At 37.8% G+C, this 19,016-nt stretch overlaps 1 protein-coding gene across 2 annotated transcripts in view; it reads left to right on the top strand.

The window, feature by feature from the left end:
• The window catches only part of CDK14 (cyclin dependent kinase 14), a 311,217-nt gene that overhangs the window by 218,664 nt on the left and 73,537 nt on the right, over positions 1–19,016 (top strand). For both annotated transcript variants that reach the window (XM_042888949.1, XM_042888948.1), the window contains exon 13: positions 18,064–18,203. In XM_042888949.1, coding sequence (XP_042744883.1) covers positions 18,064–18,203 — 140 coding nt within the window. The remainder of the gene's footprint in view (positions 1–18,063; positions 18,204–19,016) is intronic.

Raw genomic sequence — 19,016 nt, 5'->3', positions numbered from 1 at the left:
TCTGTAGTGCCACTGAAAAAATATTCCAGCTCTCAAGCACAGTAGAAGCAAAAACCTACCCAGTGTTATTAGTAAAACAGACAAAAGCAAGCCTGTTTAAAAGCAGGCCTGTGCAGAAGCTGGAGTGCACTTTAGCTGAGGATGGGTGATATACATATGAGTGTGCATTCAGAGTGTGCCCTGTGGTTGTGCTGGGGCTGTCTCTTTGCCTGATGTCAGGGGAGCTCAGGACCAAGCTGGGGAGGCAAAGATGGAAACCAGGCTCAAAATGAGGAGATTTCATGTTTGTAATGTAGAGCCATGTAACCTGCTTCAGCCTCCCAGTGATTTGCTTGCTGTGATACTGCTGTATGCTTTTTCATTTCCTATTTTGTTTCCTGCTTCCTATAAATACCTCCTTTATCAGTCATTATCTTTTCCCCAAGGGAACTTAGGAAGCATATCATGACGAAACCTACATTAACATGGGATGCAAATAAAAAGCCATTTACCGGACAGTGAAATTATTACCCTATTTTATTAACAATAAAATGCAATACAACAGAAGCCTCCGGCACGGCAGCCCACAGCGATCCCCCCACACACAGTCGCACGGGGGGCAGGCAGGCTGCAGCACTGCAGAGCTTCCTGCAGCAGGAGGAGCGCTTGAGCCGAGGCAGCAGCCACTCCTCTGCAGGCACAGACCCTCCTCAGCAGAGGAGACTTTTCTTTCTATCTTCCTAATACCATCTTTTTGTTGTCGTTGTTGTTTTATTTTGCTGCCTGGTGGGGTTTATTAAATAGATTTCAGGGGGTGGAAGTGGTGTGTTTATGCGCCTGTGCCTTTTTTTGTTGTCTGTTACTATGCATAGAAGCCACTTAATACTATATTTTATGTCTCTGGCATCATAAAGGGGCTCAAGTGGAAAAGTGCAAAAGTCAAAGTTCTCAGCCCAGCTCAGTAATATTTGTACAGCAGTTGAAATGCACTCTATGTTTTGCCAGCTTTGTACAATGAATTATATTATCCCGATTGAGACCAATGACTGAAAAAGAGTTCTACAGTTCCTCTGTTTATTCCTTTGCCATGATCAAAAATTCTTTACAATTTAAATGTGAATGTTTCTTTAATGCTAATTGTAAATGACACAAATGTTACAGCTTCTATACATTTGGGCAGAGATTATTGCACTGCCTAAGAGTCTCACTGTTATAATGCCTATCCTGATATTCAATTTATTTTTGCTTTGCACATAATTCCCCGTCTTTTGTGATGTTGATGTGCTTTGTGTGTTACATCCTTTTGGCCCAGTTAAAAGTATTAATAAACCTCCTAAACTGGTCCACAAAGGCCTTTGTTCCCTTCTTCTGTATACTACTATTCTGTTTCTTTAGTAAAATCATACTGTTACCATTGTATAACTTTCCTATCCACGACAACTGTAAAAATACAGCCAAAAACAGCACAGATAATCCTTGTATCATGCAATATTAATTCTATATAGCAGTGGATTGGATCTTGTTGGCTTTATGGCTAGCCTATTATTTCTGAACCAATCCATATTTCTTTTAGTGCCCCCTGGAATTAGTTGTTTGTAATTCTCTACACTCTATCTTGTGGGTAGATTTTCTGTCTACATCTCTCACTTCTCTTAGTCTCTTTGTACTTTTTTTTTTTTTTTTTTGTCTTTGCAGTTGTCTTCACATTTGGTTTCCTCTATGAACTGATTCAGAATGCAGTGTATTCCATAGTCCAGTTGATTAATAAAGATGTTAAATAAAACTGTGACTAACACTAATCCCTGTGGCACACAGCTGGACACTTCCCTTCCAACTCAGTACATTGCCACTTACCATTACCCTTTCCTTATGGTCTGTCAGCCAGTTTTCAGTCTGTGAGATGGCATATCACATCCCAGCTCTTCTGAGTTTGTCTATAGAGAAGGATTTTTAGAAAAACCTAATGAAAAGTTCTCTGGTCACTTTGTTCCTCCAATGAAAAAAATCCATTTTTAATGCTAATCAATTCATCTGATGTCTTGTTCATTAGTAATCTGTTCTTTTAATCCCCATTTTGTCTTAAGAGTTTACAAAGCCCTTTTTCCTAAAACTATTTTTGCTTCTATATTGTCCATATTTTGTTTCTGTTCTCTATCTTTTGCTACTATGTTGTGTGTCAACATCCAGCAAAATATTTGCCAAGATTCTCTTCTTTATTTGAAAAACAAGAAATAACTCAGAATGCAGAGCAAAGTGAGTGAACATCACCTGTAATTATCTACAGCAGTAAGCCTGTGAAGAGAAAGGAGGAAAGAGAGCAAACTGTTCTTAGGTGTATTTCATAGAAAGAATCAAAAGGTTCTTACATTTGTTTGCGATATTTACTAATTCTGTAACATTCCTTAAGATATTGAGACGTATATCAGGTAGACATGTTTATTTGGTGTTTCCAGGTATGATTTTTTTTCAAAGTATGTTTCTTATTAATCATTTTGAGTACTGATCAACTCTTTTCAGATGTTTCCAGGGTTTTGTTTTGTTTTTTTGGTGTTTGATTTCATTGGTTTGGAGTTTTGTTGTTGTTGTTTGTTTCTTTGTTTTTTACTTCTCATTTCTATATGCCAGTGTTTTATTAATTTCTCCGAATTGTGCTTTTGGTAGTCTGTTACTCATGTGTTGCCATAGTGTCTCTGTTCATTTCTTGGTTTGAAGTCTAATGTGTTCTGATCAGAGGCACCAAGCATCTTTATATCCTTACATTTCAAAGTCTGCCCTGTTGCTACAATTCTGTACCATTGGCCTTTGTGCTGAAATCTTTCTTCTCTAGGTAATAACATTGCTGACAAAATTTACTCTGAGATGTGTTTTAAAAACATTTGTCTGGAGAATTGAAGACATACCTTCAAGTCAACAATATAAATGAAATCAACCTTGCTGCTGGGTATCTCATTATTTGCATGTGTCCACTAAGGGCAAGATTTTTCCAAAATGAGTGCCAGAATATCCTGTGCATCTTAAGAACTGGGCTGGTATTCAAAAGTGCTTAGTGCTAAGCAGCTGCCACTGGCTCCAGTGGCTTGATATTTTCGGCAGCTTATTGTCAAGTATCATGGATAATTTTTCTTCAACTCAGCAATTTCTCTGACTCTTATCTTAGTGTCTCAGAAACTGATATCAGTTTGGGAGATGTTGCAGACAGGCAATAAGTGTTATAAATATCAATAATGGTACTGATTATTCTCACCTCTGCAAATACTTCAAGCCCATCTCAAAACCCATGCTGTTTGGCTCTGTTGCCCAGCACGGAATTGCAGAGAGTTTCTGCAGTAGTGAAAACCTCACAAAATAGCTTCAGCTAAAAGAAATACTTATTTTACAGTCTTTCATGTTGATTTGAATTTTTCAGTAGCTTTTGTGATCACTGATATTGTCATTCATCAGGACCTCCTGTGACCATCTTCCAAAATTCGTTGCCATTTTGACTAGAAAATTGTAAGCCACCTCTTTCTCATTGCTTCCTTCCCTATGTTTCAGTTGTGGTGCTTCTTTCCTGATGTGTAGGACAGAGAAATAAGAATTTTCCCTTTTTCATGCGATATTTTTGAATTAGAGATCTAAAAACATATGATGTTGTAGGAAACTAGTGACTGGCAGTGATTCAAGGAAACTTGGAGTTATTTGCTAGCTAAGTAACTAGTAACTTTCATATCTAAATTTAGTGATGTCTTTCAGTAGCTTGTTTTAAAAAGTTTAGAGCTATTTGAGAATTTGTGAAAGATGCTGGCCTCAGGAAGGCCACCATGTATGTAGAAAGGTTTGGAGCCTTCTTCAGCTAATTGTCAGTGTGGGAAGATGGAATATAATAATCCTTACTGAGGTATTAAAATGGAGAGGTTAGATTATGTGTTTTCAGCAGTGAAGAAAGAGACTCAGCATAGGACTGGAGCACCTGTCATTGCTGGAGGGCAAAGAGGCAAGTGGTTCCAAAGGGACTGACCTTTTTCTTTTAGGCATTGAGTCAATCCCATATCCTAAGGCACATGTTCTGCGTTAAAATTATTATAACTCCCTTGGTATTAAGTTGAACAACAGACTGTGGTGAGAATCTGTGAAATGAATACGTAAAATTAAGGTGGTGGTTGTTCGTATATTGTTTTAAATTAAGCCTTTATAGGAAACATGATCTGTAATTTTGAAAGATTTCACTAAAGCAGTTCTTTTGGTCTCTGGTTATGATAAATTTAATTGGAGTTTAGGGAAAAAAAAGTGAAATGTTGTTAGTCTGAATTAGCAGGTCTCCTGATATCAAAATGTGAATGATAATATATGGCAGTAAATATGAATTCACAAGAAAAACCTGCATCCTTTTCAATACTGTAATGTATAATAATACAGTGTATACCTTAGGTCTACTTCTAGCTGAATTTATATCTGTAAGATCTGATTTACAAATAGAGAAAACTTTCTGTTAAATTATTCACATCTCATAATAATTGATCTTACAGAGTTGATCTTATGCTGGAGTATGTTTGATCATAAATTCAATGAAAGCAGCTACCATCTTTGTGATGTTTGTCCAGCTAAATCCTTCAGTGAATAAAATAATAAAGATGCCAGCTGTGTGTGTTTTATGATCACTGCTGCAGTAGGAGGGTAGAAATACAGACAAATAAAAGCTCTAAATTTCATGTTGAATTTGTGAGTTCAGAATCTTACTCCAACGAATTTAAATGGAAAAAAAGAAATTTTTTTTCAGCTGCCATGTTGTCATGAATGCATTGTTTGCTTTTTCTAGGAATGCAGAATAGTTTTTAAATATTGCTGTTGTTTTGAACCGAACTGAAAAAATCTAGGGAAATCTTGTATAGATGAAATGTGTGCTTTTCTCTCTGGTGCCAGTTGAGAATGGACCTTCATTTTTTCTTTGCTTCTTTTGGTTGAATTAGTAACAATCTTAAAACTGTGTTTACCACTTAATATTAATTGTGTTCTGTTAGTGTGCTTCAAATTAATTTTACTGCTCTAACATTAAAAAATCATTTTCAGAATATAGCCAGCCTTCTTTCAGCATTATGGCTGTTTTGGAATACATTGTTATATTCCTTTTATTTCTGTCATATTTGATCTTTAAAGTGCCCCTAAGTCAAGCTTTATTCTGCAACCATGAGGGCATGAATCCTTCCTGAGATGTTGACAGGCAGTGTTTGGTGTATATCATTTTTCTGTCAGATACAGCCAATGTCTATAGTGCTAACTAAAGCAGAGCCAGGCCCTATCTTCTGGCCCTGAGGCCATGTGGCAGACCTTAGCTACATCTGTAGGAGAAAGTGCATGGACATGCATCTCCTGTGGGTTTTGTGCACTTCCCATGCAGCTGCAGGTGCAATTACTATTTTTAGGGTGTTTACTATTGCTTTTTTAATTTGAAATCACCAGGATAAGACAAGACTCACGTTGCAGGCTGCAGGATAGTATTTTGTAGCATAAGATTGAAGAAAATTTGTTGCATGCCCTGTTTGTAGGAAGCTTGTAGACACAACCTTTAGGGAACAGATTCTGGCATGGCTTGTTCCCTCTGTGTGACCAGGAATGGTCATGAAGTGTGTTGGTTGACATGGGTCAAAATAATCCATGTAGCAGTGTGGGTACTCAGCAGTTGAGTGGCCAGGCTCTCACCACAGCCCCACTTAAGTCAGCGCTACCAGGCTTTAACAGAGATGCCAGTGTCTCTGCCCTTTGCACTCTTGAGCTTGTTCTTGGATAGGTTTCCCACATTTCTCTCTCAACAGTGCTAGAGACATCCATCTACATCCTTTCTTCCCTGGGCCTGAAGACTTAGAGATGTTTTTATCTATCTTTCCCTTATCCTGTGCATCCAGACTCCTTTACGTGTTTTTTCCAGGATACTCATTTTTCCTTCTCCAAGCAGCTATGTCATTCAGATCTTGACATCCTTCGTTTTCTGTTATCACAGTATACCTCTCATGTCTTCTCCTGCCCAATACTCTTCAGATCATTCGGTTTATTTTTTTTTCCCTTCCAACACTGGCTATTTCAATCAATCATGCTTGAGCACCTTCTTATCCTTTTCAAAGTGCTCCATAATTATTAGGCCTCTTCCTTCAGCAAGCTCTGAATATACTCCCACTCTTCTCTCGGTCCTATTTAATCCTTCTCCAGTTCCCCACACCTTTCTGACAGATTCACAACTACTGCCTTCCCTTCTTTGAATCACATCACTGTGTCCCCTATGTCCACTTCTTTGCAGTCCTTTTCTCCAGGCTTCTTGCTCTCAATATGGAAGCTGCTACGATCAGCCCCAATCTGCTCTGAATGTCTGAAATCTGTCTCCTTTCTGCTGAAGCGTAACAGCCATGTAGGTATTTACATTCTTGTCCTGACTCGGTGGCAGCACACAGGATCAGACATGCAGCAGTGTTCCACGGATGTGACATTTCCACATGTAAAATCTTTTGAAAATCCACTTGCTTACTTTAGATCATTAGAAGAGGCTGGAGCTCTTCTGGCATTCAGTTCTAGTGATAGCTGGCTCTTTGGGAAATCTGATCTTTAATGGTCACTGTAATAGATAACAATTTTGATTTTAGTTCTTAAATCACCTATGCTTATGTATGTCTAAATAGCAGTAACTCCCTACTTAGCTGTATCTCTTTCATGCTGCTTCAATAGGTTAGGATTTGCAAAAATTGTTTGGGATTCTGTCTTTCCCTACTGAAAGCTAAGTGTAGATAACACTGCATCCTCACATGTACATGTGTGCAAGCACTTGCAGTTCATATATTTCAGTAGTTGATAGCTAAAATATATGGAATTTGTGGTTTGGTCAGTCCATTCCAGCCTGTTCATAACTTAAAAGGCATTGAGCTGTTGTGGTAAAGCTGAGTAACTTAATTAAAAAAAAAAAAAAAAAAAAAAAAAGCACACTTCAGTACATGTATGTGTGGATACGTACTGTTCTACTTAAAAAAAAGAAGTTCAAAATTGCGTTTAGTTTTCACCAAATTGCATACTAAAGAATGATTACTGTTTTCTTCTCTAGCAGTTGTGTGCCTAAGAAGCACTGTTCAAGTTCAAAGTTAAATTCATGCTTCTTTTAACAGATTGGCACGTGCATGTTTGTCTCTTAACAAGTGTCATTGATGTTAGCATCAATAGCAGGCACTGGAGTTTCAGTCAGCCAGCTTCTCCCTTCTGCAAGATTCCTCATGTTTCCTTTAGAAAATATTTCCATTAATGTAATGAGAAATAGGAGTGAGAGTGAATTTGGAGAAGGAATGGCGCCTTCTGCACTATGGAGCTGGTGTGAATGTGGCTTCCTAACGCTGCCAGAACCAGTACCTGGTATGTGAGATCTGCAGCTATATTATCTAAACATATATGTATAACAACATGTAATGGTTTGGATATATTACCCATATGCTCTCATTATAATAACCTTGGTTTATTCCTCTCAGTGTTTGTTAGGTGTGCACCATTTTCGTGTCATCTTCTCAGTTTAGGAGTATATTTCCAAAAAGGCCAAGATGCCTACTTGCACATAATTGCTTAGTCTCATTGGGTTCAACCAGGCAACTCATATACATAAAGTTAAACACATGCATTTGCCTGGGGTCTATCTTCATGAGCTTTTCAGGCTTGAGGCACTCTCTCTGCCTCCAAATCTCTATCCACATTTAATGAGCTGTATAAATAAATACAGAGTACTCTTGATCATTCCGTATCCATAAAATACATTTTATTAGCTGAGAGGTATACAATAATAGAAAAGATCAGACTGTCTGATGTTTTAGGATGCTGTGGGAGGACAGAACAAGTAGCTGCTTCCAAGTGGTTGACAGACCTGAGGCCCCAGAAAGATAGATTTGTAAGTTAACTGTGATAAATGATCTCTGGCTTCACTGAGTAAAGCAAGGTCACTCTTCACAGGGCACTGCTGGCGTGCTGCAACCTTGCAGCAAATTCTTTTGGCAAGGCAAGGATTGCAATGAGCAAACAGACCAGTTCTTATTTAGAATAGAATTAAAATTAAGACTTCTCAAACCTAAGACGATAAAATATCTGACAGGAGGGCAGAGATTTATAAGGCAGTGCTAATGTTTATTTACCAGAACTTAGTTCTTTTTTTTTTTTTAGCTTTCAAGTGGTAATAGGTCCAAAAAGCCAACTGTGTTGTCTTCCTGTAGCCATTTAATACATGAAAACGGGAAACTTTCTGTACTGCCCCTACAGCTGCACCCACTGACAAGTTTGAAATCCAGAAGTTGGTTGTTTTTTCTCTGGTGTGTTTTTATTTGTATTTCTTTGGAAACAATCGGGTTGTTGAGTGTGAGAGGAAGAAGAGTGCAGAGTTTTAACTGCATCATGTGTCCAAGTTTTATTTCAGCTATTTCTACATTGGGGGTGTTGTGGGGGGTGTTCCCTCCTTTTTTTTTGCTCATGTCCAGCCAGGGAGGAAATAAATATGTGAAGAAAAAATGCTATAGAATGTTAACTTCACTGCCGTATTTTCTTCCTTTTATCACGCCCCAAGATTCAGCGAAGTTGATATAAATTCACCATGCCTTCTTTTAAAAAGCATAACAGAAAGGCATTCTTCCTTTAAGAGTCAGACTGTAAAAGGTGATTTTCTTTCACTCAGTTTGGTTTAAGCCTGTAAAAAGCATTAAGTGAAAAATCTGATATATTTGTTAGGGCATTTATTGCATTACTAACTTATATTTTCAGTTCTCAGTGAAAGGTTTATAGAGAACATAAACCTTGAAGAGCTTTTGTTCAGGATTAAAGATATATTTTCCCTATTTTCTGGTGAAATAATAGCTCATAAAATGATTGGAGTGTTTGTAATTATTTTTAGATATTTTTATTTTCCAAGGATATTCTGTACATCTTGCTGAGATGCATGAAGAAGGCTTTTAATAAGCGCCCTACTGATCATAAGATTTACGCTCTTTAAAGAATTTCAAAACAATCAAAAGCTCCTGATTAGATGTCACCACCATGTTGTTGTTCTTCATTAATTACATTTACAGCAAGCAAAGACCTTCCAGTAAACTGCAAATCTGGCATGTTCAGTAGTACTCTGTGATGGTTTAAGTAATATACTATGTTTTTCATAGTGAATATCTTTAGTGCTAGACCTAACTGTGATGCTGAAAGAATTAAGAGAGATACCTGATTGATGGTGGCATGTAAAATCATAAAGAGGTAATTGCTAAATTCTTTCTACAGCAAAATGGTGAGGGATGTTCTCATTAAAATTTCTTAGGAAGTGCTTTCCCTGGGAAATATCTGTATCTGAGAGGAAACTGTTGAAAACTGGGTGAAGTAATGAATGAAAATGAAATATCCAAGAAAATATTCTGTATTCAAATAATTTGTTGTGATTTTAAGCAGTAGCACAATACTATACTCAGTAATCATGTTGTTTGGAATATCATAACCTGAGAATTCCCAGAATTTCAGGAAATTACATGATTTTATCACAGAAAGCCACACTTGAGAGTAGGTTATAATGTGACATATACTGAACAGTTGCTGCTTAAATTTCTTCTCCTTCCTGTCTTTAATGTCTACCACAGTGTTCTTAGTCTCTTCTTTTGATGCCCCAGTGTATATTATCAATGAGCAGTATACATTGTCAGTGAGCAGTTTTTACTGTCTTTATGCTTTACACTTTCCATAGTTGGCAGTGTGTTTCTTTAAAAGGTTTCATAGCCCAAAATATTTAGTAGGAGACATCAGAGCAAGAGCTAGTCCGGATGTGTGTCAGACTGTAGGAGGACAAAAACCAGGACACTTTAAAGTCTGCTGTATATTGACTGACTCTCTATAGCCTTAATTCTTTAAGCTCAAATCAACCAAATTCAGTTTTTAAAAGTATTGTGACCTGCAAGGGTGTCATATCCTGTACAGTGCAAACATTTCAAACTGAGTATCACCAGCAGTGTCAAGTAGTAGAAGTACAATAATACATCTGAAACAAATGCCAAAACATGTCAAATATAGCAAAGAAAAAGTCAGGGAGAGGTAGACTCATAGGGAAGTTTTGGTCCTGAGTTACATCTAGTGACATCCACATAGGCAGATCTGAATGATTTTATCTCCTCGTCACAACCAAGCTTAATAGCCATTATCAAATGAGAATTGCTGTGATGATCTGAATTACTTTATCATCTAGCTTAGATGTGGCCAAACTGAGTATCTGGTGCCTCATAAGGGTCACAAAGCTATTTAACTACAGCAGTACCACATGACTGGTGGCAAAATTGTTTGAGCCCTGGCAACAAAGCAGTAATCATCTCCAGCTGTAGAACAATCAAGCCACTCCTCAATACCTTTTGCTGACTGCATACCTAACCTGCTGATGGAGGAGGACACTGCAAATCACTGTCACTTCCTGCCATTGCAACTACTACCATCGTCTCTTTCCTGTTTTTCTAGATGGGACATAGAAATGTTGTGGTATGCGACTCAGACTTGGGAAGACTGATCAGCTGTGCTATTTGGAGATACTCAGAAACAGCCAGTCCTGATTTTCCTGGACCAGAACAGTACAGGGCTTGATAGTTAAGTGTATTTGTGCTTGAGAGAAAACCAGCAGTTCTCAAAATAGAGATTGATGTTTTGTTACTCCATTCTGAGAAGTTCAGGAGTTGCAGCTACATATAATAATGGCTTATGTACTGGTTCAGTAGGTTATTTTAAGAATTTACCAAGCATATAAGAATAATTTATCTAGATGTAAATGAGCAGTAATTATATTTAAATATGTATATATATATTTCTACTGTTAGAACCTTCATTTGAGTCATTCAGTTTTTTCATGAAATGCTATCTATTGCTTTCTATGCCTTCTTTCCAGCTACTGAGAATTAGTTCAGATGTGTCAGTGTTATTAGCTTGCTGGAATGCACTGAATGAGCATGCACTGAATGAGTATGCACTGAATGAGCACCTCCACAGTTTCCTGAAGGGGGGTATGACCTCTTTTACCTCTGTGTGAACAGTAACAATCCAGCACCAATAGTTGTAGTTCTGTGCACATATGAGAAGAGCACTCATGAGTGGTTGTCACGGCTTTTATTTTGATAGTAAACACTTTGATCACCCTTTCAGTACTTCAACAGATAGAACTGCTGATGCCGTAATATACTAATATAATTTAAACTAATTTCTAAAATACCAAAGGGAGATTGTTTCATACATTTTTATGGGAAATTATGAAGGTCTAAAGATAATGGAGTGCAGTTGTGCACAAGAAAACAGAGCAAGGATGCTGGAAGCAGTGTAGTGCCAGACCTCAGTGCCAGATTTGCCCCAGCTTTGCTCATCTGAAAAGCTTGAACAGCATTTTGCACTCATGTGGCTATCTTACTTGTTGTGAGGGAAACCAAGAAATATGCCATTGAGCTGGTGGCCTACAGAGCCTAGAGAGCATGGTTTACCATCATTTGTGCTCTGTGATTTTCAACCAAAATTGCTGTCAGCAACTCAGTTTGTCTGGAGTGAGAGGAACACTGGACATCATGAGATGCATTTCCTCTAAGGAAGGCACACTGCCCTGCACAAAACGGTGGCCTCAAGCAGATGTGGGGGGTGATCCCCAGGCTGAAATATGGTTGTGTGGCTGCACTTGTAAGTTAACTGTAACTGTGTGATTTGGCTTGATGTACCTCTACCCTGAGCTGCAAAGCAAATCCTGCTTTCTGTGATTGATCAACCAGACTGAGTAAACCATGCCTTCAGTAAACCTTCAAAAGCTGTCTCCTCAATTTGTTCATCAGGTTTAGTCCTTGGTACCTTCTGTGTAAAACACTAAGAAAAAAGGCATCTTCTTTATTCTGCTAGATTTCCATCCCTTCATCTCTATTGAAAGCTAAAAGCATGGCATCCTAGTTTGAGCTCATTTGTTGGTTCACGATGGCTGACCGACCTGTGCGGCTGCACTGCGGAGGCTCTCTGGGTGTGCTGGCACGTTGGCTCTTGGAAAATGGTATGTGTTCTCTGCAGGACTGTAACAACTGAAAACGTTCTTTGTGTTTAGTAAAAAGAAAATGTGGCTTGAGGTAGGTTCTGCTCTGGTCTGTGCACTGTGTGGCTTCTCTGAACAGAGTCGCACATGTATTCAGAGATGCAAAGCAGTCAAGGCACAGAGGGGCATCAGCTGGTCAGAAGATAAAGGGATTTGCAATGCAGTCATTAACTATAATGCATGAAATTGGCACAGCTTTGCATCAGAAGAGGCCTACAACCAGAGAGAACGTGGAAAGATTGCCAGCTCCAAGCTGGCTTGGGTGAAAATCCTAAAACTGAAATATGGCCCTCATGGCTGTGATTGTAGGTAAAATATAGCTATATATATGTAGCTTTATATCTAAAATAATAATAATAATAAATATATATTATATATATTATAATATAATAATATAATATATTAATTTTTATAATTTTATATAATTATTAATATATAATTATATAAAATTTATTAATATAATTATTATTATAATTTATAATATAAAATAATAATATTATATATATTATATATATATAATGATAAAATAATAAAATATATAGCTACTATATATGTAGCTTTAAACTACACTAAATGATGCAATTGTTCTAGTTAGCTGTTGTTTTGTCTTTCAGCTCTTCAGGTGACAAGAGACTACTTAGAATAAAGTAGCAGAGCTGGGGTTCCCATAGGGAGTTAGGTGCCTCCCTCCTCGGGGCCATGCTGTAAGCTCCAGTTGAGAAATGAATTAGTGATAGGCTGTGAGAGTTGTATCTTGAGATGGAAAATACGCCCAGTAAACGATTTTTGCTTTGGGAAGTATTTACCTCATGCTGTTAGGAGTACATAGACAGCACATTATCTCCGTTTGTTTTAATGCCCATTTGTCTTAATTATTAATGTGAATTTGAGCTGCATTCTTCATTGCATTTAAAAGCAAATCACTCCAAGTTCAGAAGTTCATTGCACATGCTCCAAACTTTTTTTTTCTCGAGCGCTTGAAACAGACTTCTGTGATCTTAGTCATGTTCTGCTTGACCAAATACTGACCTTCCTTGCAGTAGAAAGACATTCAAGCCTGTTTTATAAAATTAAATCAAATTCATGTAATCCAGTGAGATTTACAACTGCTCAAGTATAGTCAGATTCAAATATGTTTGAAGTGAGAAAGGTTCATATAGTGTTTGCTTTTGTTGAGCTAAGGCAGAGAGATTAAGTTGAAAATCAGTGCGCTTTTGCAAGTGTCACCAAAGTAGGTCTGTAAAAATATTCCCAATATTTCTCAGAATAATATATACATAATATCTAATACTCTGTCAAAGATTTATCTGTATTCTGCTGTGTGCCACATTTTCTGAAAGTATGTACGCTGTCATGGCTAGTAACTATTCCTTGGTGATTAGTGTGACAGTAAGTGAAGCGTGAATATTGAGACTTGCCATATCATGCATGCCAAGTTACTATATGGCCCAACTGCTGTGAGACAAAACATGCTATTATGTTTTAGACACAAAGCCATATTGTATGAAATTCCATTCTGTCACATACTGAAGGAGGTGTATTTAAAAATTAAATCTTTTCTTCTTTACTCCTTTTTGTTAACTTTTCTGTATTAAATACTTAACTACTGAACCCCATCAGAACATTCAGCTTTTGTTCCTACTGAGGAGTTGTTTCAAACTTATATCAGAAAAATCATTAATGATTTAAGAAGGAGATTTTAAAGAGAATATTGGGAAGGAAAAAAAAAAAAAGAAAGAAAGAAAAAGGAAACAAAACCAAACATTCTGATGTTTCAAACTGCTGAGGTTACACACTAGATGGGTTTCTCCAAACAATTCTAATACAGTAGATGAACATGATCATAGAGTACATTTTTTATAAGTAAAAGAATAGCTTGACCTTATGTAAACAAAAAAATTTGTCATGCATTCCTCTAAGGCATCAGTTTTAAGACCGACAACCTTAGGATTCCACATGCATACGCCTGCTGCAATGTCCAGGGACTGCCAGAAATGTTCTCAGCAGAAGACATGCTCTTTGGAGAAGAACTTTTTCATTTCTGTGCAAATCTCCACAAACAAAACTGCCACTTTTATGTAGATTTTTGTCTAGCTAAAATAATTTGTTCCTTGAGTTACTTGGATGATCTTTGGACTGTAGTACATAGGAGGTGAGACACGATCATTACGGTCCCTTTTGACTTGTGAATCTATAAATGCTTGGGAACTGGATTCTAATATGGAGCAACGGGGATCTTCAAAGCACTGTGTAATCAACTAACCCCCAGAGCCCTACTTGGAGTATTATCTGGGTGAGAAAATGTAATGATAAGAGCAGATGATTGCAATATTTTTGCAGACTGTGTGATAGTTTTTTTCTATTTATTATAAATCAAGTTCTAATTTTGACTTATTTATTCACAATTGTCTCATTAGTTGATAGGATTTTTTTTGCAGCCCTACATACTTTATATATATATATATATATATATATATATATAGTATTTATGTAGAATCTGCTCATTTTTTTTACTTTGGCTTCTTGGTTAACTGATATCTTTGTGGTTTCCAAACTGAGAAGATCAGTTTGGCTTTCAAAACTCATTCCTACTCAAATTACTTTCAATTTATTAGCAAATCTGATTTTCTTCTTTAACAAATCTTAGCAGCATAGCAGGTACTTTGGTGATGGAAACAAAGCAGTGACACCCCTTTATTCCAGAACACGAAGAAACTAGAGTGTCATCATCCAAAATTTCACCTGCAGTTCAGAATTCATTAATTTTTGAATTATGCTTCACTTTTTTTTCCTTACGCTTTGCCAGTCTCAATTAACATCTTCAATATACCTTCAATATACACCTAAGAATGATAAAGTTCTTTTTCTCATATTGGATGTCAATATTTCACTACTTTAAGAAGTGGCCACTTTTTTCTAACTTAACACTATCTTTCATTCAAGGCAGCAAGTTTACTTCAGCTACCAAAAAGGATGTAGCTACCTATGAAAGGCAGGTCGTGTTTGAGCAACCTCATCTCCTTCTACGACTGGGTGACCAAACTGGTAGATGAGGGAAAGGCAGTTGATGTAGTCTACCTAGACTTCAGCAAAGCCTTTGACATGGTCTCACACAGTATCCTTCTGCGGAAACTGGCTGCCCATGGCTTGGACAGTTTTACACTCCGTTGGATAAGGAACTGGCTGGAGGGCCGTGCTCAACGGGTGGTGGTCAATGGAGTGAAGTCCAGCTGGAGACCTGTTACAAGTGGTGTCCCACAGGGGTCGGTACTGGGGCCCATCCTGTTTAATATCTTCATTGATGACTTAGATGAAGGGATTGAGTGTACCCTGAGTAAGTTTGCAGATGACACCAAGTTGGGAGGATGTGTCGATCTGCCTGAGGGCAGGGAGGCCCTGCAGAGGGATCTAGGTAAGCTGGATCGCTGGGCTGAGATGAATGGGATGAGGTTTAACAAGGCCAAGTGTTGGGTTCTGCACTTTGGCCACAACAACCCCAGGCAGCGTTACAGGCTTGGGGATGAGTGGTTGGATGATTGTGAAGAGGAAAGGGACCTTGGGGTGTTGGTTGATGCTCGGCTGAACATGAGCCAACAGTGTGCCCAGGTGGCCAAGAGGGCCAACGGCATCCTGGCCTGCATTAGAAATAGTGTGGCCAGCAGGAGCAGGGAGGTGATCATCCCCCTGTACTCAGCACTGGTGAGGCCGCACCTCGAGTACTGTGTTCAGTTTTGGGCCCCTCACTACAAGAAAGACATTGAGGCCCTGGAGCGTATCCAGAGAAGGGCAACGGAACTGGTGAGGGATCTGGAGCACAAGTCTTACGAGGAGCGGCTGAAGGAGCTGGGATTGCTCAGTCTGGAGAAGAGGAGGCTCAGGGGAGACCTCATTGCACTCTACAACTTCCTGAAGGGAGGTTGTGGTGCAAAAGGGTCTGGCCTCTTCTCCCAGGCAAATAGTAGGACCCGAGGAAATGGCAAGAAGTTATACCAGAGGAGGTTTAGGTTGGATATTAGAAGAAACTTTTTCTCTCAGAGAAAAAGTTCAGTGCCTGGTCAGGCACTGGAATGGCTGCCCAGGGAGGTGGTGGAGTCGCCGTCCCTGGCAGTGTTCAAGAGGCGCCTGGATGAGGAGCTACGAGATATGGTTTAGTAGCTTGTGGCACTGATAGGAATGGGAGGGTGGTTGGACTAGATGATCTTGCAGGTCGTTTCCAACCTTGTGATTCTGTGATTCTGTGATTCTGTGATACCTGTATATGGGAAAAAATACTTAGATGAAATAATTTACCAGGGCTTCTCAACAAATACTTGGTTAGGTGGGATTAAGACACAAAACAAGCCTCACTGGCTCAATATAATCACCGGTCCATGAGAATTTAGGTATCTAGAAGAACTAATGGCAATTCTCAATGGATATTTAGTCATCCTTTCCACTTTCTCTGTGAAGAATAGTCTTTTCTCCTGGTATTTTTCTGTTCTCTTTAACTAACTTTGCTGTGTTTTTCAAAAAAGTTGAGTAAAAGAATTTCTATGTACTGATAGTTTAAGGAGTCTGGAATTAATCCTTTTGTAAAACCTGATTACAGGCAATGGCTGTCTAATTTGAGATGCCTATATTTTGTCATGAATTCAAAAAACGAGCAAACAAGCCAAAACCACAAAAATTATGCTTATCATGAACACCTAGAATACTAATTCCAAATCCATATCCTGAGACTGCTGTAGGTTTATGACTCATGTGAAGTAATGGCTTAAAAATGTCAGTGTTTCTGAGCAATTGGTCCCCAGACAAATTTTGGACAGATATTCTGTCTGTTCTTCAAGACCGGATAGATAGGGACAATAGAAAAAAAACACCTGTGTTTTATCATGTTCTCTGAATGGTGTCCCTCAAAGCCATCTTGAGCTGAACAAGAGGAATTTGTACAAAGCATGCTGTTGGTTTATTGATTTTAGAGCACACCAACACTATCTTTTTCAATTACTGCAGTATTTTGGACTGCAGTCTGCCATTTCTTTATTAGTAAACTAATACCTATTCTTAATAAATCGGTCTATACCAATTTATTAAGAATAAGTACAGACTTCCTAATAAACAGGAAGTCTATAATATATCTTGACATTTTTACCAGACAAGAAACCTGTAATGAGCAATTTATAGTATTTATAGAGTTACCTACTAATAGCAGTAGTAGCATGATGTATACTGATTCACCACCTCTTTTTGAACTGTGTATTATAAAAAATTAGTTGGCTTTGGAAATGGAGGGTGGCTGTATTATTCTAGACCAAAGCTACATCCTGATCATCTCCATTGTACTCTCTCCACTCAGAATCTATTATTTTTAACTTATATTTTCATATTATACCACAGGGATATAACTCCTGGTAAAATAATGAGTTTTCCTCAAATTCCCTACATAGTTTACAAAAGATAATTCACTTACAATGTAATGTTTGCCTTGCATTAACACCTAATGAAGTCAGCCTCCTGCTATGAGAATAGATGAAAAATAAGTCAATACTTCCCAAAATGCCTTTATGAATCATGATGCATATGTTCGTGTTAGTTATCATTGGATTTTAAACTCTGATATTTACAAAGTTTTATAAATAATTATGATTTTAAGCTTGGATTTCAGGTTTTTAGATAGAAATAACCATTTGTCTCGAGTGCCGTAAAGCCTCAGCCTGTCATTATGTTCAAATAACATGCAAATGAAAAAATCAGAACAGTTGCTTTCAAGATGCTTCTGTTCACGATCCTTCAGTGTCCTAGGTAGGGCATGTGTGATATGGCACATTATATGCTCTGTATATGAAAAATGTGTATAAATTTTCCACTATCCATCCAGAAATAATTCACTGACTCCCAAACCAAAGGAATGTGTATCCCTGCAGTGCTTCCAAACAGACTTTGTTTTATACTGGCTAGTAAGATGCTTGTTTCAGCTGGGCCAACTGCAGATGGTATTAGTAAACAGCATAATGAGATTGTTTTTCAGAAAAACCTCCTTGTTTGTGTTTCAGGCTGAGCTATGTGAATCATGCGGAAGATCTAGCCTCCAAACTACTCCAGTGTTTCCCAAAGAACAGATTGTCAGCACAGGCAGCACTGAGCCATGAGTATTTCAGTGATCTGCCCCCTCGGCTATGGGAATTAACTGATAGTGAGTATAACCTCCTCTGCATCAATTAAAAGCAAAGACATTAGTTCATGCAGGTGCATGTGTCTATACTTGTATGTATGCTAACACTCATGTGGAACACATTCATGAATGTGCACATCCACACACAGAATACATGAAACTACATAGTTAGCTTGTAGTTAGCTTGGCACAGGAAAAATGGAATTTTTTTATTTATTTATTTTTTTTTTTGCTATCTCTGCTCTGCAGTCTGCGGCTAGCTATCTTTGTATTTGATTATGTGCACAGCCAAGAGAATTATCTGAATTGTCATAAAGCAAAAGGAAAAATACAATTTACATATTTAGTGCTTTTCATTTTCTGACATACAGTACTTCTTAACTAGCTGCAGCACGCAGGATATAAATCCAGAATCTCTCTCTGTTATAACGGTAACCTTTAAGAAGGGAATTGGCATTGAGAAGTCTGAAAAACACAAAGTAGACAATTGGTTAATTTGCTGAATTAAACAGTATAAGTAGAAGATGGGGGATGATATTTCCAATTGAGAATGCTTTCAGTTATTACGTGCATCTTTTTATGTCTTTTATAAAACAAAACGCATTCTAATTGACTTGGAAAAAATCAGCATGTATGCTGATTTTAAAGTTATCTCTTTAATTCTTGTCCAGAGAGTTAAAAGTGCCCTACTATTTATTCTATGGTAAAATATCATTGTGCATTATATTTTTTGCTTGAGAAGATTCTAGCATTATAAATAGGTTTCACAGGAGAATGCGAATAATTATTTTAATTTAACTTAGAGGAGCATGCTTTCATTAGAATCATAGAATG

The sequence above is a fragment of the Lagopus leucura genome, unplaced genomic scaffold, assembly GCF_019238085.1.
Source record: "Lagopus leucura isolate 7727_CA_CO unplaced genomic scaffold, USGS_WTPT01 Super-Scaffold_100157, whole genome shotgun sequence".
In the NCBI taxonomy this organism is placed as follows: Eukaryota; Metazoa; Chordata; class Aves; order Galliformes; family Phasianidae; genus Lagopus; species Lagopus leucura.
The sequence above is the reverse complement of the archived record's forward strand: the minus strand, read 5'-3'. Positions and strand labels throughout refer to the sequence as shown.